General features: G+C 40.5%; 1 protein-coding gene and 1 long non-coding RNA gene across 3 annotated transcripts; one reads left to right on the forward strand and one right to left on the reverse strand.

The window, feature by feature from the left end:
* Positions 1-1,005: 1,005 nt before the first annotated feature.
* Positions 1,006-3,256, reverse strand: LOC132986733 (uncharacterized). The gene is made up of 2 exons (XR_009675545.1): positions 2,987-3,256; positions 1,006-1,721 (listed from the first exon to the last, which is right to left on the reverse strand). It is a non-coding gene; the product is annotated as an uncharacterized LOC132986733 (long non-coding RNA).
* An 879-nt stretch (positions 3,257-4,135) lies between these two features.
* cracdla (cracd like a) lies at positions 4,136-13,354 on the forward strand. Of its 2 annotated transcripts, XM_061053332.1 has the most exons (9): positions 4,138-4,390; positions 4,690-4,834; positions 4,929-5,064; positions 5,154-5,279; positions 8,616-8,870; positions 8,972-10,091; positions 10,702-11,657; positions 12,661-12,778; positions 12,870-13,354. In XM_061053332.1, the coding sequence occupies exons 1-9, from the start codon at positions 4,342-4,344 to the stop codon at positions 13,064-13,066; spliced, it is 3,102 nt and encodes a 1,033-aa protein (XP_060909315.1). In that variant the 5' UTR covers positions 4,138-4,341; the 3' UTR covers positions 13,067-13,354. The 2 variants fall into 2 exon arrangements, with proteins under 2 accessions (XP_060909316.1, XP_060909315.1); XM_061053333.1 differs by lacking the exon at positions 12,870-13,354 and having other exon boundaries at positions 4,136-4,390; positions 12,635-12,775.
* The last annotated feature ends 1,517 nt before the right edge of the window (positions 13,355-14,871 follow it).

Genomic DNA, 14,871 nt, shown 5'->3' on the forward strand with positions numbered 1-14,871 from the left:
AGCAAACAATAAAATACAGTTAAATTATTTTCAGTGTGCCACGGACTATTGATTTATTTTACACTATAAAATAAAACCTTTAGGTGGCCTTGTTGTAATTGATTTTGTTAGTATGATTGATACCTGCATATTCCCATTCATAACTAAACAAAAATACAAACAATTAATTCAACTTTTGTCACAGTAAACTTTTACTGTGTAACATTTACATCTATCTCCAGCAAAGTATGTTGTATTTAATCTTTTCTTAATTAAGACTAGTAATGCTTTGTTAAATCCAGGTTGTATATATTCCCATTCTTAGTTTTGATATTTTTAGTGCTTATTTACTTTGTATTTAATATTATATTGTGTTTAAATTTGTTAATATTGTGTGTTTGGAGAACCTGCTGCTGTAACGCCACAATTTCCCAGTTTGGGATCAATAAAGTCATTCTATTCTATTCTATTCTAAACTAATAACCTCCAATCAAAGGTGCAGAAACTGTTTTTTTTGTAAATACTAATAGAGCCCTGTATTGATCAGGTATCTATAAAGATAAATGATCCAAATCTACCTGGAAACAGAGAGAAAAAAACCTCATAATTTAGAAATTACTATAAGTACTAAGCTCTTTTGCTTGAAAATGGTTTGATGTATATTATTTAATTCTAAATGCTGCAGGCTAACTTTTCTCACATTTGTGTTTATAAAATGAAGTAAACCGGGGGGAAAAGTCTCACGTGTTGATCAGAGATGTGTGACAGGCGGTTTTCGGGGAGCCCCAGAGTATTTTTAGATTTCTAATTGGGTCATGGTATTCTTAAATTTTAAATGCCTGTATTAGCATTTTACATAACCAATGGATGGATTACAACTCAAATATAAATGAATGAAAACATGTCATAATGTCCAGTCTTTTTGTTGTTGAAAACATGAGTAAACAAAAGGCTGTGATAGTCATTTAGTGTATTTTCATGGTTACAGGTTTTTAATGACAAAATATTTTCACCTTAGAGATACGATCATGGGATAAATATCTCCTTTATTACATTTTCATGGGAAACTGTTTGTTTTTATGATGAATGGCTTCCCCTGCTTAGCCCCAACTGTGATCAGCTTATCTACCGGCCTTAATCTCAATATGCACAGTCCTCAGCTGGGCTGTGAGGGCGAGAAAATATAATCCATCAGAAAAACCTCAGCAACCACAGTTAACCTTAACAGTTTCAAACGTTGGTGTTTTCTCTTTTCCTTGTTAGGAGAGGACAACGACTGCAGTATGAGGTATGAGTACAAGTCCACACTTAAGCTTTCATGTTCAACAAATCAGCTGTAATCACATTAAACACAGGGTCATCTTGCACACATATTGCCCCTTTAGTGTAGATTACAGACAATAACTGATGGAATTTGGGGAATTAAACAAAAGCATATCCCAGACTGTTATGTCACCGGGGTCTGTTGTTAACATGCTGCATGTGGTTTTGGTGGCTTGTAATCCAGATGTCAGCAGCTGGGTTTATATTCTCGGTGGAAGAGACGAGGATTTGTGTGATGAGGAACCTCATCAGCTCAGTCACACGCCCAGACACAAAAAAAATATGAACGCACAGGAAGGCTGGCTCTCCTCCTCTCCCAGCGGCCCTCCCTCTCGCTGATCGTAGCCCAGTGGCCTAGATAGTTTGAGCTTCCATCTGTGGATACGATTCCTGTGCGGATGTTCAGAAAGCTGGATTTGCTGTTGCAACACAAGGATAATTTTCTCTCACTGAAAAGTGTGTGTGTGTGTGTGTGTGTGTGTGTGTGTGTGTGTGTGTGCATGGGGGGATATTAATTTCCATTTAACCTGTGATACTAACGTAGTCTCTGTTTTTAATGTTTAAGGATTGTTCAGACTTTAAATCAGTTTACAGTTTGTGTTTAGAGAACAAATGCAAAAGTACATAAATGGAGTCAAATCAGTATTAACAATCCTGTCCATTTTATTCTTGCAAATCATAGTTTTAGTGCTTTACAGCTGTTTTCACACACCAAGGATATAGTACATCTTTTATTGTTTTTAAATCTAAAATGAAAGACATGGAAGCAGATTCTACAGGATGTCGATGTTTTAGCTCGGCTGTTTGAACGACTGATTCCCAGATATGACTCATAGATGGTTTTTCTATTTGAATCCAAAATTTAGTGTTTTTGTAAATTGTACTTCTTTGTCTCTTTTTGTATTTCCCGTCTGTAACTTTGTGTTTTTTGCTGCTGCTTGTCTCGGCCAGGTCTCCCTTGAAAAAGAGGTTTTGAATCTCAATGGGACCAACCTGGTTAAATAAAGAAAGAAAGAAAGAAAGAAAGAAATTATTCTTTACTTTTATATCTATATAGCTTGTTTTTCTTTGCTTTGCTTCAGTTCATTGACAACAGGAGCACGGCTTTTCACTGAGTTTATGTACTTCATTTATGCTATTTTTCTTTATCCTCATGCAATAAGGACAAATTCTGTGTTATTGCAAAACACCCTGATTTAACCCCTGCAAGTGCAAACTTCATGCATTTTGCAACTAAAGCAGACTGCTAGAAAAGATTCCTTTTGGCTCCACTGTCCGCTACATGCAGACTTGAACTCTTGATCTCACTGGTGCTGGGAGATGGTTCATTCCTGGTTGGTGTTTTTTTTTCTTAATTTTTAACTTCTCAAGACACACATTTACACACACACATCCACGGAGTCCCCCTCTGTGCTCAACCAGGGGGGTAAGCAACCTGGTGCACTATATAAACAGTTCTTTGAGCAGTAATTCCTGTCCTCTTTCCAACAGGAGCTTTATGTTTTTTTTTCCCTCTACTCTCATTTCTGGGCCTAAAATCAGGTTAGCGTTTTATAAGGAGCTTAGCGCAGAGGGCCACAGTGTGCCACTAATGTAATAGAATATCTCTCTCTCCACCACTCTCGCTCGCTCTCTCTCTCTCTCGTTCTCTTCTGTCCTCTTTTCTCTTCGTGCATTTGCTTACCCTGTGGTGGAGTGTCCTTCTCTCTCTCCTTCTCTGCCTCTCTCTCTCTCTCTTTCTGTTTTTTCTGTCTTCTTCCACTTCACCTCGCTCCCCTCCCCTCTGCATCTCCCTCCGTTTGCAGATGTGGACGACGCACGCCTTTAGGTTTAGACATTAAGACGGTGACACAGCCGGGACAAGACAGGGGGAGGACAAGGAGAGAAGGACAAAAGAGGAGGAAGAGAAAAGCGGAGGGACTGCAAATCAAAACCTCGGGTAAGTTCACTCTCTGTGTGTGTGTTCTCACAGGTTTTCACACTGAAGTACTTTAATCTGTGAATGTCAGGTGATTTGAATTCAGCAGTACTTGTGATGGGAAGTTTGTGCTTTAAACTGTTTTTTCTGGATTATGGTGATGTGAAATCTTGCAAGGATTCTCTCTGCAATGTTAATAATCCACCAGATTATCCTCTGTTTCTGCTGGGACTACAGCTTCTCCATGCATGACAAACCTCAAAGATATGGCCTGATGTGTGATCAATGTAAACCCAAGCTGAAATGCGTGTTGGGTCTAGAGGGCTCACATGTTGTATAAGGACAATTTGACACTACGCACGTGTGTTTTTTTGCATTTTATATCCCACCCAACAGAGTGTGCATGTATCCAGTGATATGAAGGGTGCGTGTGGACTTTGCATGTTTATCTCTAACCTGACACATGTCGTCTTATCAGGCGCACACACTTTACAGGATCTTGCTGTTGACAGCAGTTCCCAGGCTACACAAAAAAAAAAACCCAAAAAAACAGGTGTTTCTCAGAACAGAACATTAGCTCCAAGGCAGGCTGCAAAGTAAAGTCTGTGAAACAATAGAAAACAAGCAGCTCATTCTGATGTTTGTCAATCAAGCGTTGCACAAATTAAGCTGTCTGAAGCAGGATTTTACTTTACACAATATAAGTCTTTACCCAAGCTGCTTTGTGACAGCGTTATATTTATTGTGCAATATATATTCTTGAGGAATATGTGATTTCTTCTATTTATTCTGCAACATTTGCTCTTGTAAAAGCTTCTGGATTCATCATAAAGACTTTGTTTTCTCAGCACGCCCCACCTAGCTACCACACAGGTTTGTACTGTTCCTAGCAATACCAATAAACCTTTGAACCTTAAGTCTGTTGTCACATCTTCAGGCCCTCACTCGAGTGCATTGAGTGCGTATGCGTGCCTTGCCGGGGAACATACAACTTGCTTATATTTACGCCACATGAGAACGCCTGGAGCATGTGACAACAACTTCTAAATTCTGTGTGCCTGAGGCTCTTGTTCTTTACACATTTCCCCGTCTGTTCTGCGCTTCCTCAAGGCATCAGACTGATGGCGTCCTTCTCTGGAGATGCAGATGGGAGCACTGAGGACGTTCCAGGTGAGATTAAATGCCGCCATGTATTTTTCTAAAACAGTGGTCTTGTGAGGAGAAGGTGAATCTTTCACTTCATCTTTGCTACCAGAAGCTATAAACACGAGGGGTTAATTAGACCATTTAAACACGTGACCAAGGACTGTTTATGGTCAGCAATAATAGATCCTTATCTACAACACCGCAGTTGATATGCTTCTGATTTAGATAATGAGAAAAATGTACAGGCTGTGGAGAGTACTTTGTGTGTTCTGCACGTGTCTTTATGTGACCTCGATACGTCTCCCTCTCATTTCTATGTGAAGGACGTAAAAAGTCCAAGCTCAAGTCCCTGAAAACTCGCCTCTTCGGGAGGGGTAAGAGAGGAACTGCGAAGAAAATACCCAAACTCAGCCAGTCGGAGAGTGACATCACGCCAGGGAAGGATCTCGGATCGGAGGAAGATTTGGTGTAAGTGTCTGACATGAATGAGTCATGTAAAAGGTAAACTTGTTTTTGTTTTCCAGTCTATGCATTCACTTGTTTCTCCTCCTTGCCTCCACAGATGTTCTCAGGGGATGATGTCATCGCGGGCGCTTTCCCACGACAGCATCTTTCTGGATGATGAGGTCCTGAAAGAAGCTGAACAAACCAGGGCCTCGTCCCAGGAGAATGTTCAGGGCCGAATCAAAGCTCTGCAGGTATATGGACCTCACAGCATTGTGGTAGAAAGCAGGTCTTTAAAAATGTTTTTCTTTAAAAAAAAAAAAACCATGCTCTGTTATATTAGATGAAGCTTCAGCAGCAGAAGATGCATTTGGGTCCGCCGCCTCTGGTTCTGCCAGTAAGACGACCAGAAGATTCAGAAATTCGCTCAGATGACGACAATCTCTCGAGCAGCCCCCCTGAGATCTCAGTAAGTGACATCAGCAGCCAGGGAACCCTCAGTAAGGTTATTTATAATCCCTTGTTGGACATGATCCATTGCCTGCTTATTTAAGAAGTTCAAGTGCAGTAAATGAGTATATGAGGGTAATTTAGCCAACTGGACTCCTTACTAGACACATAGCATCATTAAACAAATGTTTCCTCATCTGGCTCAGCTCAACTCAACTCCAAGCCAAACTGTCACCAGGAGCAAAATTCTGTTAAGCAGTGAAGAGAAGGAAAGAGTTGCATCCTCTTAGTTTGAGGCAACGTTCACGCACACAGCTCATGTAAGCCTGCCTGGAGTGTTGTAAGAACAAAACGCAGTGTTTTGGAAAGCTCCTTTTTTTCAAGCTGGAAGAAGTTAAACTATAACCACGCTCCCCTAGGGAGAAATCTAGTTTGGTTAACTAAAGCCATGCAGCCAGAAAAAGTAGGTTAATGTATCACAGAAACAGACAAACAAAAAAATAGTCACATTTTCAATGAAGGCTACATGTGAAATGAAATGATGTTAAGATGCATCCCATGACTTTATATTCCCTGTTTTTCCTAAAAGTGCCACTTTATTTACAGGTTATTCACACACATGTGCGCACACACAAATGTGAATACCCATCACGTCCATCAGTGAGCCATCTGTCTTAAGAAGCTCGAGTTCTGGTGGGAAAAACTGCAAGAAGCAGAAGAAGAAAACTAAAATACTATGCAACAACTTCTCTTAACATTTGTGAATTGATACGATAAGTGTATTAAGATAAGATAAGATAATCCTTTATTTATCCCACAACGGGGAAATTTACAGTGTTACAGCAGCAAAGAGCAAAGATTGCAAACAAAAAGTGAACACAGTACAATTTAAATAAAAAAAGAAAAATTAAAAATGTACAAAAAATAGCTAGATACCACAATATAGATTTTAAAAAATAGATTTAAAAAAAATAGATCAGCTGAGCTGCAGTTTTGACAAAAATGTCGTCAGAATATTCAGTGTAATATTCAGTATTATTGAGTTTTAACAAATTCAGATCAAAATATAAAGAAATATAAAGATTTTTCACAGGTTTGTTGACAATCTAGTGTTTTATAATACCCTTGAGACCTTAACTTGTCTTTAACACCTAATCTGAGATTTTAAAAATGACAGAAATGCAATGGCATTTGTGTGTCTTTTGAAAAGTAGTCTCGATTTTTTCATTGTATGACAAAAGTGAAGAAACAAATGGTTGACTTGCATCTCCATTTTCTATTTCAGCAGGTTCACTTTACTACAAAATAAATGACCAAAAGTAATTCAACTACTGTACTTGAATCACGTGGAAAATGTAATTGCCTGTAAATCCCTAGCAAGCTTTTGCAAAATTTAGATCGCCTATAATTTAAACTGCCTGTAGGCAACTGCTCCAACATGTGTGTTTCTCTTTGTGCATTCATGTTCTTACTTTTTTTCCAACAAGATGCCCTGCAAAGATGTAGTTCTTGTAAATTGTGAAAATTCTTCCAATCCTTATTTCCTGGAGTTTCAGATTTGAGATTACAGTTGTGATTAGGTGTGAGGTAAAGTTTAACAGAGGTTGGTGGTATCATATAATTTTCCAGCTGTCAACAATTCCAATGAAAAAAGGCTAAAACAAACAATACGGTTGTCTGTCTCCTAATATTTTCCGACGTCCCTGCCCTGTCTACAGGACTCAGCTCCAACAAAGCTCATTTATTCCTACTTAGGGCATTAATCTTAAAAAAATGGGTCACAAACAAATAGTTTCTTCTCCTTTTTTTAAATCCATCGTAATCCCTGCTCTGTGATTGCAGTTTTGAGCCAAAATCACAATATAGTAAATATTGTATTTGTTGGAGACTATAAAAAGACACAGATTAATATGCAGGTTTGAGTATCTACAGTAGCAGAACTGTATGTGGAGTGAAAGTGGTGTGGCTCATTGCTGTGTAAGTAACTATTTGAGGTCTACGGCACATATTAGAGTTATTTTCAAATGTAGACATCAGGAGCAAAAAGTAAAGCCACTACACGTGCGTCAACAAACTGTAGTTCTACAATTCTACAATTCACTTAGCAGACGCTTTTATCCAAAGCGACGTACATCAGAGAGTAAGTACAACACAAGCAAGGATCTAGAAAAAAGGGAACAATGTCAGTAAGTGCAAACGATCAGCTTTGAGTCTGATTGGACACACAGGTGCTGACAGGAAGTGACCAGAGGCAAAGCACAACATTGAGGACAGTTCTTGAGAGCTCTAATCAGTATAGAAACCATCTTGTAAGTCGTCACATCTTGTAAACCATCGTCACAACCATCATCATCATCATCATCAATAATATGGAGACCATCATCATTAAGTTAGTAGGTATTCATGAAAGAGCTGGGTCTTTAGCTTTTTCTTAAAGGTGCAGAGGGACTCTGCAGATCACATGGAGTTTGGAAGTTCGTTCCACCACCGGGGGGCGACAGAGGAGAAGAGTCTAGTCAGCGTCTTAGGACCCTGTTGTGAAGGTTGGATCAGACGCCTTTCATTGGCAGAGTGTAGTGGGGGGTATTAACCAATCATAGACTGTATGAATAATGCATGAAGACACCTTCAAGACATCCAATGGTTTGGACTATGCAGGATTTCTCAAGCAAGAAGTTAAGATTTGGACTGGTGGATAGAGCTGGGACTGAGGAAAGGATTGGGATAGATTATCAAAGTCTGTTTAGTAAGTAAAGTTTATTTATACAGCGCCTTTCAAGAGCAGACATCACAAAGTGCTTCACAATAAAAAAAAAACAGAGATAATACAAACTCTTTAGCAGCTAGTTAATTAGCTTGTGAGTGACCTTGTTCGATCTGCGGAGTCCCTCTGCACCTTTAAGAAAAAGCTAAAGACCCAGCTCTTTCATGAATACCTACTAACTTAATGATGATGGTCTCCATATCATTGATGATGATGATGGTAATGACGATGGTTTTTGTTTGCTAACGATGACTTATAAGATGGTTTCTATACTGATTAGAGCTCTCAAGAACTGCCCTCAGTGTTGTGCTTTGCCTCTGGTCACTTCCTGTCAGCACCTGTGTGTCCAATCAGACTCAAAGCTGATCGTTTGCTCTTACTGACATTGTTCCCTTTTTTCTAGATCCTTGCTTGTGTTGTACTTACTCTCTGATGTACGTCGCTTTGGATAAAAGCATCTGCTAAGTGAATTGTAGAATTGTAGAATTGGTTAATTTGAAAAAAAAAAAGAGTTAGGGATGCAAGAGCTGGTCAGCTTGGGGTTTGGTATGTGCCGTGTTGTATTGTTATTTTGTTGTTCCTTTCTTTCAGACTACATCCCCCCAATCTTCTCAACCACTCTCACCAATTCCTAAACCTTCCCCGACCAAATATCTGCTCCCAACTTCTTCCCATCCTTTGCCTGTGTCTGGTTCTTCCAACCCTTCGGCTGATGAGTCCCCATCAGACTTCAGCGCTCCAGCCCAGTTAACCCCCCGCCTGGACACCTCTGCTGCACGCCACCGAATGTCTGTCAAACCCAGAAAGCAGCGGGCAGGCTCCAAGAAGAAAACTGGAGATGCCGACGTGAGTGGACAAACTTGTTTTCCACACAATTAATAATCAATACAAAAAACACATACTGTACATCCCACTTCATGCACTTAACTTTAATCTCTGTTTTTCAGACTGACTTTAGCTCAAATGCAGACACCCTGAACAACATCGACCACACGGACTCAGATAGCGATAAAGAGCAGCAGCCTTGTGCCCAGGAGGAAGTAACATTGGAAACAACACAAGGAGAGACTATCAGTCCGATTACATCCCAAGTTGTGCCTCCAAAATTCCCAGAAGTGGCACCAATCACATCAGAGGTAGAAACCAAATCGATGAGCTTAACGTCTTCCCAACAGGACCAAACCCTCCCTGAGGCAGAACCCTCTGCACCCCCACAGGTACTTAGAGTTAAGAGTCACAGAACTGGGAATGCACTGTCCATTGAAAGGCCACACTCATGCCTTTTACCATCAGAGGTGAAGGACAGAAGAGATGGAGGTTTTGAGATTGAAGTAATGTGCCATGACAAGAGAAATACAGGTACTGGCGCGTTCCCCTCTACCGCCGGCCAAGAGGTGGTGTCAAGATCCTCTTCTGTTCACCAGCAGAATGAAGGTGAGACAGAAAGCACACCGGCAATAAAAAGACCAACCCAGGGATCCGGGTCCTTCCATTTTGCTCTCGGCACTGCCAAAAACAGAGATGGAGAAAGACCCCGATCGGGCAGTTTTGCGGGAGTGCTTGAAAAGACCGAGGGCAGGCACAGATATGAAAAGAAACCCATTGCAGGTGTGAAGGAAAGGGAGGAACTTAGAGATATACAGGCAAGAGGGATGAACTCTGCTATGGGAAGACTGAGACAGGACGGAGCTCCGCAGAAAAGTTCAAGTCTTCCATGGGACAGGAAGGAGAGTCTCAAAAAGGTGGAATTGGTGCCGCCATCTACGAGTTCAGCCGCAGACACCGCCGCCGTCAAGGGGGAGGACGCGAAAGAGGAAGTAGAGAAGCAGGAGTTCCAGGAGGACGAAGGAAAGACGGCATTTGGCGTCAAGCTGCGCACCACGTCTCAGCTGGGGAGACTCCGGTCTGAATCGTCTTCTGACAAAATGTCAAAGGCGCCGGTGTGCGAGGAGCAATGCAACAAACAAAAAGTACTGGAGATGAGCAATAACACCACCAACAAGTCGATAAAAATGTCAACGGACATCTCTACTACCCCAGTCATCTCTGGAGACCTACGACTGGCAGGTGAGTCCCTAAGAAATAGTATAAACTTAAAGGCTTTATATGCGATTTTTTGATCCAGCAGATGTCGCCCTTGAGCACCAGCATGAAAGCAAAACATTTCTATTATATTTAAGTGTGACAAATCACATATAAAGCCTTTAAATATAATATAAATCAAGTATATCCTCTGAAAATAACTCTGAGTCATGACTGTCTACAATGGGTGTAACACCCGAGTCCCACTGTCTGTGATGTTTTCAGAGTTTTCAGAGTCCTATCTTCAGTTTGTTTACATCACCAGGACGGCCGGCTGACTCCTCCCCTCGTGTATAAAAGTTGTTTAATTGAGGGACTAGAGAAAAGAAGAATAACATACTGTACTCACTGCTTAACTGTGTTTCTAGATCACGCTCATTTCAGGTAAATTTACATGCAGTGTGAAGATACGAGCATAAATAAAGATCGCTAGCATTAGCATGCTAACACAACAATGCAGCGCGAGTTGTTTTGGTTTCATGCTGGTGCTCAAGGGCGACATCTGCTGGCTGCATATAAAGCCTTTAAATTTACCAGTGAGGCAAACTTTAACAGTACTACCAAAGTGTGTCTAACCAAGCTGTGTCTTCCTAAGGTCCGACCCCATCTGGTCTCTCCTCCCCAGTTAAAAAAACCCCTCCACCGTACGACCATCCTCACATAACGTCAACAGAAGTTCACACCGCCTCCACCAAAGTGGAAACCTCAAGTATCATCCCCAAAAAAGTTGAAACTGTCCCTCCAGCGCCTCAGGAGCCCCCGCCGACCCCACAGTCAACCTCGTCTGAGGTGTCCTGGATGACTCTGGCTATGGCGAAGACCAAAAGTATCCAGCAGCTTTTTAATAGATTTCCAAGGGATTTCACAGGCGCAGCGACTCAACCACAAGCACAACCACAAGCGCAGCCAACGTCTCCAGCGCCGACTCCGGCTGCGGTGCCGATACAGACACAGACTGTGAAAATGCAACAGAGCACAACACCACCGGAGGCAGCAAAACAGCCGTCAATTGATGCAATCGGGGCAGAGGCGGCGCAAAGTGAAGCACATGTTGTCAAACCGTCACTGGTGGCCACACAGCAGAAGACCTCCATGGCGTCTCCTGTTAAATTGGCCGCTTCTAGAGAACCACAAGCATCCAAACAAACCAGTCAACAACCCCAGACACACAGGAGTACAACTCCGTCTGCAGCTGTGAAGATAAACACACAGACGACCCAATCACCCCTGCACTCTGCTACAAAAACCCAGACCACATCTCAGTTTGCAGCACAAGGGAGCACCACACAGTCTCTTGCACAATTCTACCTTAACTCGGGCCAGCAGCAACAGCAGCAGCCCCCCTGGAGCAACCAGCTCAACTCCGCGTCTCCAGCTCTAACATTGGTTTCCACACCCTGTCCAGCAACATCTCCTCCAGATTCTGCATCGGGAGGAGGAGAAAGAGAAACTGCCGTGCAGGACAAAGAGGTCGCACCCCTGTCAGTAAGCGAGAGGGCTGCTTTTTTGGAGAAACGGGCGGAGCGGATAACCTCACCATCAACCAAGGGGGTTTGTGCTAGCTCTATGAAATGATCTTTTTATACCGCGTAGAGCTGGAAATCAATGACGGTTAAGGCTGACAATATTCTTCACTCTCTTTGTCAACAGATCCTATGAAAAGACTAAAAAGATGTGATAGTTTGTTACTCAGTACATTCTCCCTGTCCCTGCTGCGGGCATCCAGACTCAAGTCAATTTTTTTAGGAGTAATATATTCAGAAATTCATCACTGATGTATTTTCTAGTTTAAAAGGGAAATCAAGGCGGAGGGAGGATGGATGGAGGGACGATCGGAGGGATTATATGTCGGACAGAGAGGCCTCCAGGAAGAATGGATGGGTTAGAAAGAGATAATGAAGAATAAGAGTTAGACCCTCTAGACCTCGTTGCACTCAGGATCGTTTTTGAAACACAGGAAGTAAAATCAAAGCTTTGTGTTGAACATACGTCTACTTCTTGTCAGTGACCAGGATATAAATCTGCACATCAGGTTAAAGCCACATTATGATGAGTTTCAGACTTTCACTCTGAAACAGGTGACTTTAGGTACTGTCTCTTTAAGCCTCCTCTCCCGACCGAGCAGATGTAGAATAGAAAAGAATAGATCTGTATCGTCAACAACATCCTACAAAAGCTATGCACTGTATTTCTTAGCCAACATGAAAGTATGCAGTATATTTGTGGTGACTACTTCTATCCTCTGCATTTGTAAGCTAGTGAGTATTTACAGTAGAAGGACAGTGTGTTGACTCTAAATTATGCAACATGTCAACTCACTGATGTGTTTTTAATAGTTCTGAACTCGAAGACCTTTGGTGTGGAGGAGGCTACATCGGGGCTAAACATAAGACTAATATTGATAGTAGGATCTTTTTTTCAGCAGTTGTCGGTCTTTTCTTAGGATTTGTTGAAAACTAATTTAACATAGAAACCCAGATTTTTTTTTTCCAACTACTATTTTTCTAAATTGACAAATTTTCCAACAGATGTTCTAACACACAGCTTTTCTCAGGTTGAGTTGAGGAAAAGTCAAACAGAGCCGACCTCAGGTGAAGCACCAGCTTCAGCCAAACCGGCACCTCTGATCAAAGACGTTAAAGCGGAGGGGAAACAATGGGTCAAACCAGCAGGTGTGTTTGGTACACTTTTATTTAAATTGCATCAGTATTTAACACTTTATTTGTCTGTGCAGCTATATGACACACTTTTTCTTTTTCCCAGAGTTGAGTCCCACCAAAATTCCAGACAAACCTTGTGATGAGAAATGGCTGCGGAAGAATGTGTTGTCATCTCCGGCGCGCTCAATGTCACCGACGCTGCCATCATCATTACAGTCCGTATCTGACAGCCGACAGCCGTCCTGGATGGAACTGGCAAAGAGAAAGTCAATGGCCTGGAGTGACAAATCCATGGATTGAGAGGAGGAACAGACAGTTATACAAAATGCCCTTCAGACAAAAAGTAATGTTAAATTTTAGTTGAGTTCAGCAGAATTGTGTTGATTCAACTTTCTAAGTTTGCCTACTGAATCTTATTTAATTTTAAAGTGTTAATATAATATTCAGAGAGAAAGTGTATATTGAAAAAGTTAATTATAGTCAGTCTGAACCATAAATACTATCAATGGTATTTCTGAATAAAGTTTTATGTGATTCAGCATGTCACTGCTGTTAATAGTGACATTAAATAAAAACAATTTAAGGTAAGTGTTTGTGTCACATGTCCAGATGACTAAGCATCGGTTCATAACTTATATATGACTAAATAAAACTAAATGGGACAGATCCGATCTAATATTGGTATCAGGTCTGATATGGACCAAATTTACATCTCGGATATCGCACTGACGCTGTCAATCCACGTCACCGATCAAGAAAGATGGTAGGGCACTTTAAACATTCTCAACTACTGAAGTCTCACTTTCAAGACATTCAAAAAGAACTGTAAGAAGAGCCCACAAATCATCTCCATCAAGACGTTCAGAGGACATGGGACAGCTCCTTATATATGATAAAAAGTATAATTCTTGTACTTCAGTTTACTATGTTTAATTAAAAAAAAAAATTTTTTTTTTTTGCTCCTTCAATGAGAAATGCAATGCTGGGTTTACTATAGCTTTGTTTAGCCTTATACATATATATATCTATATATATATATATATATATACCAACAACAACAATAACACTAATAATTAAGATATGGGAATCAGTATCGGTATCGGTCGGCTGCATGGGAATCAAATCGGAACTGAAAAAAAGTGGATCGGTGCATCTCTAAATAAAACACTAATTCAGAACGGCCCCATATAGGCCTATGGATAATGTGATTTTTCAAAACAACTTTTTAAACTAAGCTCATGAGGCAAATAAAAGCAGATTTGTATAAACATCTAATTTAAGTTATAACTAGCATTCCTTGAGAACAATTCATGGGACTTCAGGAACTTCTGAGCTCACATATATATATATATATATATATATATAATGTATCCATAAAGAAATGTAGAACTAATTTAACGTCATGCAGAGCTGTGCCCTACATCAATAAAATATGCCTATTACTCTTTCATTTACATTAAACTTACAATATATTTATACTATAATTGTCTAAAAGTCAAATAATGTCCTCTGTATAGATTGTGGATGTCTGAAGTCTTTCCTGAAATAGGACCATATAAATATTACTTTGTACCATTTAGGCAATAAAAACATTTCAACTATATCTATTACTTCACTCGAGCTTATGTTTAACTACCACCACTTAAAACTATGGAAGCCCATTTTCACCAGTTAAAAAAATAAAAATGAAAATAATAAAGTCATAATAATGAGATAAAAAGTCGAAATTATGAGATAATAAAGTCAGGGACACCGTCAACTACCGTGAACTTTAGCCTACAAAATAACTGTGTGACACATTGACAGTTAAACAGTACAGTCAATGCTGCGTAAACAGTAATGTGATGTGTTTAGTTCCAACGACAACTAGATTAAAAGACATAACTATTTATTATGCATCTAACCTTTACTACATTTGCAAAACAAAACAAATCAGTATTTGGCAAAGGTAAGCGTTGGCACGATGATACCCTCGTATGGTCTGTTTGGGCAATGACACCCACAAGGGCCAGATAAAAAGCTCAGTCTAAGGACAACAGAAATAAATAAGTCAATAAATACATAACTAAGACATTCAAGGATGCATCGTGATCACATTGAAGACT

This window comes from Labrus mixtus, chromosome 13 (genome assembly GCF_963584025.1).
Source record: "Labrus mixtus chromosome 13, fLabMix1.1, whole genome shotgun sequence".
In the NCBI taxonomy this organism is placed as follows: Eukaryota; Metazoa; Chordata; class Actinopteri; order Labriformes; family Labridae; genus Labrus; species Labrus mixtus.